General features: G+C 47.6%; 1 protein-coding gene across 21 annotated transcripts in view; it reads right to left on the minus strand.

Annotated features, from left to right (window-relative positions):
* Positions 1-17,022, minus strand: part of CUX2 (cut like homeobox 2) — a 215,537-nt gene that overhangs the window by 73,241 nt on the left and 125,274 nt on the right. For 15 of the 21 annotated variants that reach the window (XM_053280267.1, XM_053280269.1, XM_053280268.1 and 12 more), the window contains 2 exons: positions 11,281-11,391; positions 8,998-9,045 (listed from right to left, as the gene is read on the minus strand). The exons of 2 other annotated variants lie outside the window; for them this stretch is intronic. In XM_053280267.1, coding sequence (XP_053136242.1) covers positions 8,998-9,045; positions 11,281-11,391 — 159 coding nt within the window. Of the gene's footprint in view, positions 1-8,997; positions 9,048-11,280; positions 11,392-17,022 lie in introns of those variants that run through there. 4 more of the 21 variants (XM_053280261.1, XM_053280257.1, XM_053280276.1 and 1 more) reach the window with 3 other exon arrangements.

Below are 17,022 nucleotides of genomic sequence, written 5' to 3' on the forward strand. Positions count from 1 at the left end.
GGACTCTTGGATGGATGCCATCCGGCCCTGGTGATTTGTTAGTTTTCAGTTTTTCCAGACAGTTTAGAACATCATCTTTCGTCACTTTTATCTGACTCAGTTCTTTAGCCTCCATCCCCCAAAAGCCTGGTTCTGGAACAGGTATATGCTCAGTATCCTCTGCCGTGAAGACGGACACAAAGAACTCATTTAGCTTCTCTGCAATCTCCATATCCTCCTTAATAATCCCTTTCACTCCCTCATTGTCTAATGGTCCAACTGCCCCTTGGCAGGTTTCCTGCTTCTGATATATTTTAAAAAGTTTTTGTTATTCCCCTTGATGCTTTTAGCTAAATGTTCCTCAAACTCTCTTTTTGCCTTCCTTATTGTCACCTTGCACTTTTTTTGTCAGAGTTTTTGTTCCTTTCTGTTCTCTTCATTTGGACAGGCCTTCCAATTTCGGAAGGAAGTCTTCTTCCCTTTTATGGCTTCCTTGACAGTACCTGTTAGCCATGCTGGCATCCTCCTGCACTTAGTGGTACCTTTCCTCCTTTTAGCTATACAATCTAACTGGGCTTCTAGTATTGTGGTTTTGAGTAAAATCCATGCATTCTGGAGCAAAGTGACTCTCCTGATTTTCCCTTTCAGCTTTCTTTTCACCATACTCCTCATTTTTGGAGAAGTTTCCTCTTCTGAATTCCAAAGTGTCTATGTTAGACTTTCTTAATGAGTCTCTCCCCACATGTATGCTGAATTTGATTGCACTATGGTCACTGTTCCCTACAGGGTTGATGACACTGACATCACGCACCAGGTCCTGGGTGCCACTCAGAATTAAGTCCAAGGTCGCCTTCTCTCTGGTTGGTTCCAAGACCAACTGTTCTAGGGCACATTCATTCAGCATATCTAGAAATTTGACCTCTTTGTCCTGACCTGACTGTGAATTTACCCAGTCTATGTGTGGGTAATTGAAGTCACCCATTATTACTGCCCTGCCTCTCCTTGACGCCTCCCTGATTTCCTCCCGCAACTCCCAGTCATTGTCAGTGTTTTAATCCGGAGGGCGATAGCACGTGTCCAGTAGCATGTTCCCTTTCAGGCCTTGTATTGTCACCCACAGGGTTTCTGTGGAGGACTCCAGTCCACCTAGGTTTTCTACCTTGCTAGATTCTATCCCTTCTTTAACATACAGTGCTACTCCAACTCCAAGGTGTCCCTCCCTGTCCTTTCTATAGAGTTTATATCCAGGGATAACAGTGTCCCACTGGTTCTACTGTTCCACCATGCTTCTGTTATGCCCACTATATCTATTTCTGCGTCAGAAACCAAGCACTCCAGCTCACCCATCTTGGCTCAGAGGCTTCTGGCATTGGCATATAAGCCCCTATATGCTGAATCTCTCACCTGATGTATACTATCTTTCTTTTGACTCTTTGACCAGCTGGCATAGCCTTCTGTCTGTTCTTTATGTGGTTCTGCTCTGTCCCCTTCTGTTTTATCTGAATCCTTTGCACCCTCGCACTTTAAAGGATGGCATTTGCCAAACCGAATACTGTCCAGCTCCTGTCAGCTATTCCCCAGGCGTCATTTTAAAAGCTGCTCTGCAACCTTTTTTATTTTAAGCACCAGCAGTCTGGTTCCATCTTGGTTCAAATGCAACCAGTCCCTTTTGTACAGGTCTTGCTTGCCCCAAAATGTATCCCAGTGCCTAACAAATCTAAACCACTCCTCCCGGCACCAACATCTCATCCGCATTGAAACCCCTCAGCTCTGCCTGTCTCACTGTACCTGTGCATGGAAAAGGTAGCATTTCTGAGAATGCTACCTTGGGGGTCCTGGACTTCAGTATGCTACCTATCAGCCTAAATTTGGCTTCCAGGACCACCTGACTACATTTCCCCACATCATTGGTGCTGATGTGCACCACGACAGATGTCTCCTCCCCACCACTGCCTAAGAGCCTATCTAGACGCTGTGTGATGTCCGCAACCTTTGCACCAGGCAAGCAAATCACCGTGTAGTCAACATGCGGGTCACAAACCCAACTCTCTATACCTCTAATGATCGATTCACCCACTACAAGGAGACCCCCACCCCCTGGAGGAGTATCCCCTGTGCTAGAGGATATGGGCTCAACATCCATGGAAGGGGTCCCATCTAAAGGAGCATTTCCCTCTTCCTCAGACCGATGTCCTCCTTGCCCGAGACCTTCATTTTCCCTGACAGCAGAAGAGCTATCAGCCCTGGAGTGGGATGCCTCTACCACGTCCCTGAAGGTGATCTAGGAATTTGGCGATGCTGCCAGGGAGGGAACCTGGAGCCTTCTGCTTTCCCAGAGCAACTCCATCCCCTGAGGGGAATATCTTACAGTGCTCACACATCAAGTCTCCCATTCATATGCAACCAGGGCGGACCCTGCTTAGCTAAGGGGACAAGTCATGCTTGCTCCCACAAGACCAGCTCTCCTCTGGTATACAGTTACTACCACTTTTGTCACAACAATGCTAGTCTTCTGTTTGTTTGTTTATAAACCATCTATATCCTATGTCCAGACTCAAGGCAGTGCAAGCGGGGATGACCATGGGCAGAAATTAGGGAGAAAGCCAGAGCAGGAAATGAACAAGCTCTGCCCACCACCACCACCACTCTTGCAGAAACGCAGTTGGTGAGAGGTCTAATCTGCCTCTTTCCACAAACTGTACTCTAGGTACAGTTTGTACTCTAGGTACCCATCAATAAAACCCAAAAGCAAGCAGAAAAATCCTATTGCCCTGTCAGCTCAACTTGGCATCCCTCAGGGCACCACTTCAAGACCCACCAAGAGCTCATGTTCTAAAATTCCCTTTGAAGGCAGAGAAGATTGCTGATGTATTCACATGGTCAAAACAGCAAAATTCTGCCACCTACCCTTGATTCACATCAAAAAAATCAGCTATTTGAAATGAAAGCGTTCCAGTTCAAGTACAGGCGGACGCGTGTTGAGCAAGATTTTTGTCTAAACAAAACAGCGTTATCCTTCAGACGATGTTATTCCTAAGAAAAAATATACCCAGGATCTGCTGCAAAAGATTTCTTAACATAGAAAGGGGTGGTGGTGGAGAAGAGGTGGGGGGGAAACCGGCTTTAAATAATTTACTTTGCCAAGATTATGATAGTGAATGAAAGAAAATTGCTGCTGGCCCTTAATTTTGTCATAATACTTCCTGACAGGCACAATGAAGCTCTGGCAAAGTTCCTGATACTAGAAGCCAAAGGACGTTAATCTCATTAGAACTTTCTCAAGGAGTCCTTCGCCTGTCATGCCACAAGACACCACCGACACAACGGTTGCTTTGGACGCCTGGTGGGAATCCCAGCCACATTCAAAAAGCAACAGATGTCTGCAGCATGGTCAGAAAGGCACAGCCCAAATCGAAGAACAAAAAATCCACTTCTAATGTGGGTGGCACAGCGGGGAAATGCTTGTCTAACAAGCAGAAGGTTGCCGGTTCGAATCCCCGCTGGTACTATATCGGGAAGCAGAGATATAGGAAGATGCTGAAAGGATGCCTTTCAGGATCTCATACTGCGCAGGAGGAGGCAATGGTCAACCCCTCCTGTATTCTACCAAAGAAAACCACAGGGCTCTGTGGGCGCCAGGAGTCGAAATCAACTCGATGGCACACTTTACCTTTAATGCAAGTGGGGGTGGACAGCCTAAACATCGTGTTCTGCTGTCAATAATTAATAAATTCTATAGCAACACCTACATGTGTAGTGCAGTACGAGAGTGCCGAAGGACAGTGCCCTGCCCCGAGGGGCCTACAAGTGATACACCGAAACTTGGGAGACAACAGAGGGAGGGGAGGGAAACGCAGGCAAGAGTAAACAGGAGAAGAAGAAGTGGTTATTTCAGGTACATGGATTTGGGCTTGCTTACAGTAAGAGAGAAACGAAGGGGCTGTGCAAAAGCTTAATGGAAAAGGTGGGCTTTGAAGGAAGCATTTGTTTTCTGAAGTATTTCCTCCAGCAACCAGTACATCTGCCAACGGTCTTGAGAGCTGAGTAGCCGTTGGATACTCAACGTGAACTCCAAACACTCCTGAGCCCGGTTGACTGAGCTACGGAGATTGATTTGAGATGGCCGCCCAGGCCAAGGAAAAGGTCGGTTGGGAGGCGTGTTGTTTGGCTTCCTGCTTTCTGAAATGTTTTATCCCTCCAAGGCAGGTTAAAAGAGGGTTTGCCTGTTCTTCTCTTTGATCCCACAGCGCTGGGAAGAACCTGTAAGATTCGGTGCAGTGGTGACAGCAACAAAGCTGCCTTTCAAACCTAAGGCTGTCCCCAAACTCTGAGTAAGGCAAATATGAGTAAGGTCAACATGCGGAGCATCAAGGGTCTTGGATTGGGGACTTCAGCAACCAGTCTTGATTGTCTTACTCCATGTGGCCTGAAGAGGGAGCTGTACTTAGGGCACTGGCTGGTCAAGTGACTCAGTAAAGCCACAGGTCCTGGCCTGCTGCTTCAGTCTTTGCAGCTCATCTCTGGAGCAAAAAGACCGAGCTTCTTTCAGAGCCTTGACTCTTACCATCGCCCTCCCTGACCCTCCATTTAGATGTTCAGGCTTGTAAAATGTTTCACCTTAATTTTAATGTACCATAACTTAGAATTCAGATGTTTTCATCCACCCACCAGGAGAAAAAAGGAGGAGAAGAGGCAGAAGAAAAATAAAGTTTCAAATAATGACTGTAATAAATGAAGGTAATTAATTGTAGTTTGTTCCTTAACTGTCTAGTCAGCTTAATTTTACCTTTTCATCTAATAATGAGAAAATAATTTTTGTGCTCTGAGGGTTAATGATATGTAACTGCAAGAGCTGCTAATTGCACGTTGCAAACTATTCATCAGAATCCCCATCTGTGCTACTTGATTATGTTTGCTAAATTATTGCTTTGAATTATCTTTCATAAAGCAACTTTTGTAATTAGCAGGGTTCTGGCTTTGCTCTTTTCTCCATCTGCAAGGAGACTCAAAAACTTTGGCCATTTCAAGCTGTCGCGGCTCTGCTCCCGTCATGGGTAGCCTTTTGTCTTCTCTGCAGCAGAAAATTAATGTCAGGTTCTTATTTATTTCATCAGGTTCCAAAGAGGAAAAGCTCCCCACCCCCACCCCTCTCATCCAGTATCTCCACCGTGGAGACCACGAAGTCCGTCCATCATGGCTGGCACTGGGAGTTGGCACAGCTGGATTCTCAATGAAGCCCAGAAGCCGGGACTGGGCTCTCCAAGCCAAGAGTGCTGGAGAGCACCATAGGGGGGCTGGCCTCTCAAACCGGGACTTCCAGCAGTCAGGCCCTAGAGCCTTACCTCCTGCACCACCAGGTCTCTGTTCCAACGAAAGCTTGGCAAACGGAGACCGGTGCCTTAAGGGCACCCCCTGGGTTGCTGCACCAGCCTGCCTCAGCACCATTTTAGTGACAGAGGAGAGGAGAGCTGGTCTTGCGGTAGCCAGCATGACTTGTCCCCTTAGCTCAGCAGGGTCCACCCTGGTTGCATATGAATGGGAGACTTGATGTGTGAGCACTGTAAGATATTCCCCTCAGGGGATGGAGCCGCTCTGGGAAGAGCAGGTGGTTTCAAGTTCCCTCCCTGGCATCTCCAAGATAGGGCTGAGAGAGATTTCTGCCTGCAACCTTGGAGAAGCTGCTGCCAGACTGTGAAGACAATACTGAGCTAGATAGACCAATGGTCTGACTCAGTATATGGCAGCTTGCTATGTGGCTCCCTGGCCACATCTGGTTGGCCACTGAGGGGGCGGATGCTGGCCTAGACACAGCTGTTTGGTTGGATCCATCAGGGTTCTTCATATGTCCTTAACTGACCTCAGGTTCCAGAAGCTGAGCCCAGGTCTGGATTCATACCACACTCCAGAAGCTTGGCCAATGTGAACGGGTCAGAATCTTCTTCCGCATTAGGATCTGCCTCTCCTTGCCACTTAACACATCCCTCACGCCCTCCCCAAGGATCTAACAATGCTATCGGGAAAGGAGGCAGTATTTAAAACCGTGGAAATATATTCCTATTGTTATCATTCTCTTTTATGCGTTTATGCCGAGTGTTTCAGAATGAATCAATACCGGATTGCCCTATAAATAAATAAGCATATCGGTAAAAAAACTGGGTAATAAAATGAAGTGATGAAAAATATGGAAATCAGCCCACATTTGTGTAAATCCAGTTATTGTTTACTTGAATATATTTTTTTTCTTGTGCCGTTATGTCGTTCCAAAGAGACAGATTTAAAAGTAACGCAAAGCTCGCAGGATGACAGCTTCTAGTGTGTTGTTGCCGAGTGCCGGCATCTCTCTGGGGGTTTTAATCTAAGCACGGTAGAAACAGCGCAGAAGGCAGAACACCTTCCCCTTCCCACCCCCCAGAAGAAGAATGATCATTTTAGGGGTGTTCCAAAGTGTGATATTTCTCCCATGCCTGCTCCCCCCACCCCTCTCCACTTTGGAATCATTTTAGTCTATCAGAGCCGCGGCTGTACCTAAAGCTGGAACAGTTCTCGTTTCTGCTCCCAAACGGATGGATGTGCCAAAGCCAGTGAGCTGCTGGAGCCGGAGTCAGATGGAGCCTCCTCGGGAGAAGGGGGAGCCCACAACCCCAGGACACGGGGCTGGGACTAATCAGCTCCCTCTAACAGGGAGGAAAGAACACCTGGCCCTTGGAACCGGCTGGGATCAGGGACTCTCATCCAACTCTTGTCCCTATGCCAGGGATACACAGTTTTTTGGACTACAACTCCCACCATCCCCAGCTCCCGTGGCGAAGAGTCGGGGATTATGGGCGCTGTAGTCCAACATCTGCAGGAAGGTCGAAGTTGTGCAGCCCTGCCCTATGCCTTAGGGCCACCATGATCACTCACTGAGACCAGGCAGAAGACACCATCAGAAGGTCAGGCGCTTGTCTGACAGGATGAGAGCTTTCTTCTCTGCTCTCAGGCTTCCAGGACTGGGGCCTGCGCTGATGTTCCCGGAAGAGTGGGGGCTGCAAGGCCTCAGTCACTGACTGGCTGGTGCTGGCGGAGTCCCTATTCTGCCCAGCTCCTTGAAGCCTCAGCTACCTCGAGGGCTGCTCCAGCTGTGCCCTAGACCTTGGCACCAGAACTGGCACCAGTACAGGCTTGTCCCTCTTAGCTGGGCAGCGCCCCCAGGCAAGTCTGTGACCTCAGGCCCACCAACTCCTGTTTTTGCAGGAATGCAACAGGATGAAACCAGGGAAAGGGGCCAAAGGACTCTGTAACAACAAACTCTCTCATGGCACACCCAAGGAGAGGAGGAGGGGTCAGAATCTGGAGCCATGAGGACCTGCAAGGGGAAATTGAATCACGCTTTTACCGCAGTTGACAGACCCATGGGCAATGCGTCTGGCATATGTTCCCCTTGGGTGTGTTTTTTAACAGAGAAAGCAGAGTCTCATCCACGGGCATGTGGAATCGGTTTTCCCCATCTCATCTAAGTGGGAGAGTTTTCTCAGTGCACTGAGACTCTTGTAACAGACCATAAGAACATAAGAACAGCTCTGCTGGATCAGGCCCAAGGAGGCCCATCTAGTCCAGCATCCTGTTTCACACAGTGGCCCACCAGATGCCACTGGAAGCCTACAGCAGGAGCTGAGGGCATGCCCCCTCACCTGCTGTTACTCCCTTGCAGCTGGGGAGTAACCATGACATTGGGGCAGCAATATTCAAGACTTTCTGGAAACCAACTAGGTCTTGAACTGGGGTCTCTGGTAGTGGGACCCAAACACTCTGCCCTGCACCATCATGGCAGTTTGCCAGAAGAGGGAGTCGCTGGCCTGCTCTGTGATGCTTCATCACTGAAGAAGGGACCAGCCGGGCAGTGGTCAGGTGATGCAACAGACCAATAGGACTCCACCTGGTCCTATAGTTCAGACTCTAGCCTAGCTTTAGTCACCTGGGCACAGAAGGGGAGCTGCACACAGGTGGGCCTATCCCCAGCCCTTACACCAACACAGCTAAAACACCACTCTCTCCCCATGCCCCATCACCAAGGCTGGCCAAGAATGCCCTCTCGAGCTTAAAACGCACACACCCAGGGGCATAGCGAGGGGAGAGGGGACCGTGTTCATCCCTCTCTCGGGCAGCCCCCCAGAGTGAGGGAGACAATGAAGAAAATAGGGAGGGATGGAGCTGGAGGGCCCTCAGGAGCTGGGGGCCTGTGTTCTTTGAACCCTTTCATTCAATTATAGCTACGCCCCTGCACACACCCAATTTGGGCAGGAAGGGCACGTAACAAGGTTCTCTCCCCAAGCACGGAACCGCCTTCTTCTCCTGAAGATGCGCCCAAGCCATATGTCCAAACCACTACACTACACTGACTCTCTACAACATTGGAGAATTGCTGGATAGATATTTGGCCATTTGAGGAATAATGATCCAGAATTGCTTGGCTGGCAACCATGGCTTCTAGTGTCAGTCTCCGGCCTAAGTGTGAACACACATTCTCTGTCCTGAAAACAAATGCCTTGGAGTGCAGCAGATGTGTGTGCAGACTGCTAAGAATATTTGCCTGTCTTCACTCTCAAACGTGTTTGAAACTGGAAACCAGGATGATGAGAGTTATCCACAGCTATCAGTTAAGATAGATGAATCAAACCCCCATGTTCAGAGGCAGTGTACCCTCTAAATGCCAGGTGCTGGAGACAAACAACAGGGGAGAGCTGTTGGTCTCATTCCCTGCTTGTGTCCAGGAATCTGGCTCGCCACTGTTGGAAACAGGATCCTGGACTAGATGGGTCTTTGGTACTGGGTGAGTTTTGGATCCAGCAAAACTCTGCATATAGCTGTAGAAGAAATCAGTCTTATTCAAAAGCTGCAGAAGACACCTAAATCTGGAGTAAACTTTGGGCTTTGTCATGGTTCCTGTTTGAAGTCCACGTCTAATTTGCATCCCTGGAGTTGGTTACGGATAGCTCTATGATGGCCAAACAAGTACCTTGGGCATAGATGCCGTCTTACCTCTGCCTGGAAGCTTTTTAAGACAGGAGCCACCATATCCCGGACTTCCTGAAAGAGAAAGGCAAAGGATACATCCAGTCCTCAAGATCTTGATGATTTTCTAACCCATGTTAAGTCAAGCCGTTCCCTAACAAAAGCAATCTTAGTTGACTAACCATACAAGTGTTGACTAATTAGCCAATTATATTTGCATAATTAATGAGTACAAAAAGTTCTGAAGGAAAAAATGCTTCTTTAGTTTTCACAGCAGGCTTAATCTCAGTAGAGGCCTTCCCTTCCATGTGAGACAGAAACCCCACTGGCCCCAATGTTGTGATATTTTAACAAAGCATCCCCCAGAGAACAAACATAGGGATCATGGCCAAGAAGCAGGGACTGTCCCTGCTAAGATAGACAGCTGGACAAACATAGGGACATAGCCTTATACTGAGTCAGACCCTTGGTCCATCTAGCTCCGTATTTTCTACACTGACTGGCAGCAGCTCTCCAAGGTTTCAGGCAGAAGCCTTTCCCAGGCCTACATGAGAGCCAGTGTGGTGTAGTAGTTAGAGTGCTGGACTAGGACCGGAGAGACCAGAGTTCAAATCCCCATTCAGCCGTGATACTAGCTGGGTGACTCTGGGCCAGTCACTTCTCTCTCAGCCTAACCTACTTCACAGGGTTCTTGTGAGGAGAAACTCAAGTATGTAGTACACCGCTCTGGGCTCCTTGGAGGAAGAGCGGGATATAAAATGTAAATAAAATAAAAAAATAAAAAATAAAAATACCTGGAGATGCTGCCAGGGAATGAAACTGGGACCTTCTGCCTGCAAAGCAGATGCTTCAACACAGAGCTATGGCTCCATTCCTTAAGGAATATCTTACAGCAGACAGTCCTCACAATTAGTCATCCATCCAAATGTTATTTATTTATTTATTTACTTAATTTTTACATTTATATCCCACTCTTCCTCCATGGAGCCCAGAGCGGTGTACTACATACTTGAGTTTCTCCTCACAACAACCCTGCGAAGTAGGTTAGGCTGAGAGAGAAGTGACTGGCCCAGAGTCACCCAGCAAGTTTCATGGCTGAATGGGGATTGGAACTCGGGTCTCCCCAGTCCTAGTCCAGCACTCTAACCATTACACCACGCAAAGGGGACAATTCATGCTTGCTACCACAAGACCAGCTTGGCGCATATGGCCTGAGAGCTGGATTGAGCCTCTGGGAGGCCAGCCGCCTCCCCCTCATCCATAACCTAGAATGCAGTTCTGATGAGAAAGAAGGTGGATTTCATGTCAGTTTTTTCTTCCCTGAGTAACAGAAGGCATTGTGCCCCCGTCCTCTTATTTTGGATGGAGGTAAGCATCCAAATTACGCGGGAGATAGCAATGGTAAACCCCTCCTGGATTCTAACAGAGAAAACCATAGGGCTCTGTGGGTGCCAGGAGTCGAAATCGACTTGATGGCACAGATTACCTTAAGCAAGCCACAAGTTGCTGGTTTGAATCCCCGCTGGTGTGTTTCCCAGACTATGGGAAACCCCATACCAGGCAGCAGCAATATAGGAAGGTGCTGAAAGGCATCATCTCATACTGTGCAGGAAGAGGCAATGGGAAACCCCTCCTGTATTCTACCAAAGACAACCACGGGGCTCTGTGGGCGCCAGGAGTCGACACTGACTCGACGGCACACTTTACCTCTAAGAAGCGGACAGACCGGCAAGAGATGTGGGGGGAAGCCATCAATTGCCCATTTGACCAAAATAGCACATATTTGAGGGCAAAAAAATCCAACCACCCAAGCAGCAATAACAACAACAGGAAAAAGGCTTCTCCATCTGCTCAGAGCGGTGGGTGCCAGGATTTCTGCCAGGAGGCCTTCAACATTTGCTTTTCATAAACTATTTGAGAGGAAAACACACATGTACTCACAAGCACTCTTGAAAGGAAGACCCCTCCAGAAGTGCTGGCGGTTGCTTTGGAGTGAGCTGCTTGATTCTGATCAGGCTTAAAAGTTAGATGCACTTCCCCCGCCCCCATGAGCCACTCGTTGGCTTTCCGGATCAGGACCAGGGCCCATGAGTTGCCAGAGGCAGTGGTAATCAGCAACAACGGAAGATTGGGGGCTATAATTTGTCTTTGTGGCTAATTGCCATCTTTTTTCCTTGTTAGTCCTTCAATGTCTTGAGTTTGTTTATAACAATTAAGAACAAAACCAAACCACCTAACCTGCTTGAATAGGAGGTGGGGGGAAATATGCCTTCCCACTGAGTTAATTCTATAATAGAAAATATACCGTACCTCAGGTACATTTTTCTTAAATTCCCGGCTGAGTTCAATTAAATGTTTATGAGAGTGCTCGCTTTCTTCCTGCCGCGCTGCCAGTTCGGAAGCAATGGAATTAAGCTCCTTCTGGAATAAAACCAAACCAAAACAGAACACACACAAAAAGCGGGGGGGGGGAGCAAGAGAGAGAGAGAGAGATTGAGAAAAGATGGGTTGTGGTGCTTTATGTATATCGTACATAGCATTATCTAAGCTCGTTCTTTTCCATCATATATCAAAGATGGACAACACAGCTTATGAGATTCAGGCACAAATCAGTACAGGAGCTCAGCTCAAACTCTGTAACATCCAATGTAATAGTTCAGAATATAATTCAAAATACAGAAGACACACAAGACGTACTGAATCGGACCACAGCCCCATCTACCCTAGCACTGTCTACTTGGACTGGTGGCAGTTCTCCAGCTTCCCAAGCAGAGAGTAGTCATTTCCATCCGCTGCTACTTGAACCTTTTAATTCAGGGGTTCAAAGCCATGGTGGGTTGCCAACCACATGCGGTGACTCAAGTTTGAGAACCCCACATTTTAACTGGAGATGCTGAGGGCTGAACTGGAGGTGCCAGACATCTTCTGCATGCAAAGCAGGTGGGCCTGCCACTGAGCTATAGCCCCTCCCCATGAAGCTACTGACGGAGTTGGCCCTTGTTCCATCTATCACAGTATTGTATACTCTGACTGGCAGCAATTATCCAGGGTTTCAGGTGGTAGGCGGGAGGGTGGGGGAGTTCTATCTTAGCCCTACCTGGGGATGCCAGGTAGGAGAGCTGGTCTTGTGGTAGCAAGCATGACTTGTCCCCTTAGCTAAGCAGGATCAGCCCTGGTTGCATGTGAAAGGGAGACTAGAAGTGTGAGCACTGGAAGATATTCCCCTCAGGGGATGGAGCTGCTCTGGGAAGAGCATCTAGGTCCCAAGTTCCCTCCCTGGCAGCATCTCCAAGAGAGGGCTGAGAGAGATTCCTGCCTGCAACCTTGGAGAAGCCGCTGCCAGTCTGTGAAGACAATACTGAGCTAGATGGACCTATGGTCTGACTTAGTATATGGCAGCTTCTTATGTTCCTATGAATCAAGGTTCATCAGTAAGTAAGCCAATCCCCCTTGGCACCCCCTGTAACCTGCAAGCCAGGACTTGATTTTGATGCTAGCCACCTCTATCAGATCTAACTATTTTGAACAGAGAGGAATATGTTACACTACTAAAAAAAGAACAAGAAAGAATCCAGATTAGAGAGATCTTCGCATAAACAAATACAGATGGGAAGGTTCAAATTAATGGAGCACTTGGCTGATCAATATGCTTAATAACCCCACTTCCTTTTTCTTCCCTAACTGTAAGAAAAACACAGTGATAGTGTCAAAATAGTAAAAGAGCAACATATTGCACGCTGTGAAATCTTTCTGACAAATTCCAAGCCCATGCCACCACCAGCTGATGTATATCAGCAGAGACGGAAGACGTCCAAACTATAACTTACTTATGTTTTTAAGTGTTCATAAATAAGCTTTTAAAGATCTGTATGGCTTTTTAATTTCAATGGAATTTAGAGGGGGGAACTGAAAGTGCCAGGACTCAGTAAACTGACCTTTTGTGTATGGCACTGTAAATCAAGCATAGTTCACTTCAAGTGCAGGGAAACGTTTCATTAAAGAATTATGGATTTATCGCACGCTGGCTTTGGAGGACACAAACCTGCATGCGTGAAACCCATTAAGGAGATGTGGAAGTTTATCCTCTTTTATTTTTTAGAAGATGTCTCAAAAAAAGAAAGAAAAAACAGACATTAGTTCAATCCAGGTTTTAAAAAGGAAGTTGAAGAACACCAAGAAGGGGATTCAGAAAGCAAAGCTGACAAAGGCCTCGGAGGCCTGCTTCCACCATGTCATAGCACTTTGGTGTTTTTGCGCATCTGAGCACTTCCCCTTTTGCCATCATGACACTGTTTCTTTCTTTTCTGTACATTGAATTCCATCTGCAACCTACTGCATAAGTAAGGCTGGCGGGGGAGGGGCCATAAAGTAAAGTCGAGTCGGTGTCGACTTGGGGCGCCCACAGAGCCCTGTGGTTTTCTTTTGGTAGAATACAGGAGGGGTTGACCATTGCCTCCTCGCTGCTGCCCGATTTGGGTGTTTCCCATAGTCTGGGAAACATACCAGTGGGGATTCGAACCGGCAGTCTCTGGCTTGCTAGTAAGTCATTTCCCCGCTGCGCCATTAGGTGGTTGTGGGAAGGGCCATAGCTCAGCGGTAAAGCATCTGCTTTGCGTGTAGAAGATCCCAGTTCAATTCCTGGCATCTCCAGTAGGGTTGGCAAAGAGCCATTTGAAACCCTAGAGAGATGCTGCCAGTCAGTGTAGACAACACCAGGCCTGCTCAATTTTGGCCCCCCTCAGCTGTTTTTGGTCTACAACTCCCATACTCCCTAGCCACAGTGGTCAAGAGCCAGGGATTGTGGGAGTTGTAGGTCAACATCTGCAGGAGGACCAAAGTTGAGCAGCCCTGTGATAGACCAATAGCTTGATTTGGTATCAGCAACTTCTGATGGGAACATTGAATTTAAGAAACTAATGCCCTCAACAGTGTAGGCCCGTTGACCCTCTTTACACATACAGTGGGATTGCTGTCACCACCTCTGTGGCTGTTTCCACATCGGTTAGGGATCCAATATAAAGTACCCCTTCCAACCATGTGGTTCCTCTATAGTACCTTTCATGGAGCTGTTCAACAGCTTGTTTGTAACCAACCTCCTGAAGATGTCATTATTCAGCTTGGTATTCGATTACAGCTGACAAATTTGTTAGGGGTTTGCTTACCATTTCTGTGTTGCCATTTTCCGCCTCTGTTTTCACTTAACAGCTTTGCGATTCATTTACCCTATTATTATTATTTGACTGTGGGGGTTTTGTTCCGTTTTTTTAAATGGTTGTAAGCTGCCTTGGACATGTGGGAAGGTAGAATATACATATCTCTCTCTCTCTCTCTCTCTCTCTCTCTCTCTCTCTCTCTCTCTCTCTCTCTCTCACACACACACACACACACACACACACACACACACTCTTTGAGGAATTACATGGAAAAGAACCTTTATGTGGAGTTGGCCAATGTGGAAGGTTTCAGGGGGGCCTTGGCAACGGCAGAACCCCTCCTATTCCAAGACTCATTCCTCCAACACCACACGCACACCATACAGGCACAGAGATGGCCTCGGGGGCAACAGTGGGCCCTTCAGAGGACCCTTGGTAGCTGTCCCAGAGTGTCCACCCCGGATGCTGGCCTTGCTGTGCAGCCCTGGCAGTCAGGAAACACAGAAGGGATAGCACTATAAGATGGTTTTGCCCCACATTAATTATGAAATGTTTATGCTGCTCCCTTAACAACATTCCCGCAGCACTTTACAAATCAAAACATAAGAATAAAAGAAGCACAATATACAACAATTCAACACACTGATTACAACAGCAGTTAAAACAGCAATTAACAATTTAGAAAGCCAAGGAGAATTTAAAAAGTCTTTGCCCGGTGAGCTGCCCTGGGGAGACAATTCCACAACTGAATTAAGAACATAAGTCCTTTCCCCAGTTGGCCCTGCCTCGTCTCAGCATTTGCACTCAAGGCGCACAGAGGAGAAAGATAGGCCACGTTGCTCAAGACTAGACCAAAGAATACTTGTGTTTCCGACCCAGGAACGCTGGCATAATATGAAGAAGACACATGGTGCTTCCGCTGAAAAATCAAAAAGGCCCCTTCACCCCACTCATGCGAATCAGGCCCAAGTGCTCTTGCACAGCTCCCGTTCTTTCCAAATGGGCTTGCACAGCAGAACTCTCCCATGGATTGGGGCCCATGGGCCAAATCTCTCCATCTCCCACCCTTAATGGCATCCAAAATGTGCTGTCCAAGATGACATGTTAGGCCTGGTGATTGGGGTACGGCGGGTGGGGGGACATCATCAGGCCTAACACTAAGCATCGAAGGAGACAACTCCAGATTGTGGCAATCCGAATCAACATAAACCAAACTCCAGATTTGTAACCTACATGCGTAGTCAGTTTTTTCACGGTAAAGGTAAAGCGTGCCATCAAGTCAGTGTCGCCTCCTGGTGCCCACAGAGCCCTGTGGTTGTCTTTGGTAGAATATAGGAGGGGTTTTCCATTGCCTCCTCCTGCACAGTATGAGATGATGCCTTCTTCCTAGATCGCTACTGCCTGATAGAGGTGTTTCCCATAGTCTGGGAAACATACCAGTGGGGATTCGAACCAGCAACCTCTGGCTTGCTAATCAAGGTACCCCAGTTGAATGCGTCACCTTGCTGTTGTGGCTGTTGTTGGGAGGGACCATCGCCAATTGTTTTAAAAAACGAGGGGAAATGGCTTCCTTCAGGGGCAGGGACGTGAAGGAAGGTGACACGAAGAGGCACAGTGTTGCTGCCACGTTTGCGATGCAGGGCAGGGTGAGACAGGCCGCAGCACACAAGACAGATTACCAGGCACACGGCCTCTTGGTAGACAAGCCGGTTTCCAGGAGCTATCAATCATTTTCCTGCATATTATGTAAATTCTTGATGCTAAAGATGTATGGAGTCAATTACCAGGGGTCACGGCTGGGTGTTAAATTCGTACAACGAAGCTCCTCTTGGTCTCCAAAGAATTTGAGAGAGATTGCAAGCTTTCTGCCTTTTATTGGACCATATAAATATTTCACTGTTAGATATAAAAAAATATTGGAGAAAAAGCAGATAAAACCGTGTCCCTGTGTGTATATGAAGAAACAGGGAGAAAGAAACAGGAGTCAGCAGCTTTTTTAACAGCCCTGCGGCACATTACAGGAACGGCATGGTTCAGAGGCAGGTTTTTAATATGAAATTAATGGCACGCCGGACAGGGGTGCAGCGGAGAACCTCACAGCTCCAGACACCTGGACTCAGGCAACCAAACGAAGAGGGTGAAAGCCATAAAGCCAGCCATTTGGAGCTAACCATGGTTCTTTACAATGCCGGTGCGGACATAATGCTAACCACGATTAATTACGACATTGAAAGAGAGATAGGGAATATTCATGTGAGAGTCGATGAAGAGGAAGACAAGAGACCAAACACGTATTTTCAATTGCTTAGACATAGTTGCTGTGAGTGGTTAGTGTTACATCTGCACTGGGTCTTACTAGTACGGCATCAAGGTGGAAAGTGCCATGGGGTGAATACGTTTTTGTATTCCTGTGGGTTATCCTGCCTCTCTGAGCTCCCTTGTGCATACGGCTACTGCTTGTAATGTGTCTGATAGCATCACGTCCCCCCCACCCACCGTCCCAACTCTCCCCCACAACAAAAATCAACTTTCATATCTTCCCCTGGAATGAACATCTAACAAGCTTCTGAAAATCGCTGTCCTTCTTGAGATCCCATTACAACCGTTTTGATAAAGCGCCCGAAGGCAGAGATTCCATTTTAGATTAGGGAAGATCATAGTAGATGAGGAAAGAGCATAGGATTGTCTCCAAAGGGCCGTGTTTCGTGGCCTGCTGACTCCTAGATGAGACACAAACAGGGGTTTTTGGAGCTGGCTTGCGGAGAGACACTGCTCCACAAGACACGCAATAATTAGAAGGCGGAGGGTCTTTGAGGACATGCAGAGTCTTTATCTGGCCGTGTTGAATAACTGCAGCCATTAAAGCGGAAGCCCACCTGCATCTCTGACATAGATTCAA

Source organism: Hemicordylus capensis, chromosome 15, assembly GCF_027244095.1.
Source record: "Hemicordylus capensis ecotype Gifberg chromosome 15, rHemCap1.1.pri, whole genome shotgun sequence".
NCBI lineage: Eukaryota > Metazoa > Chordata > Lepidosauria > Squamata > Cordylidae > Hemicordylus > Hemicordylus capensis.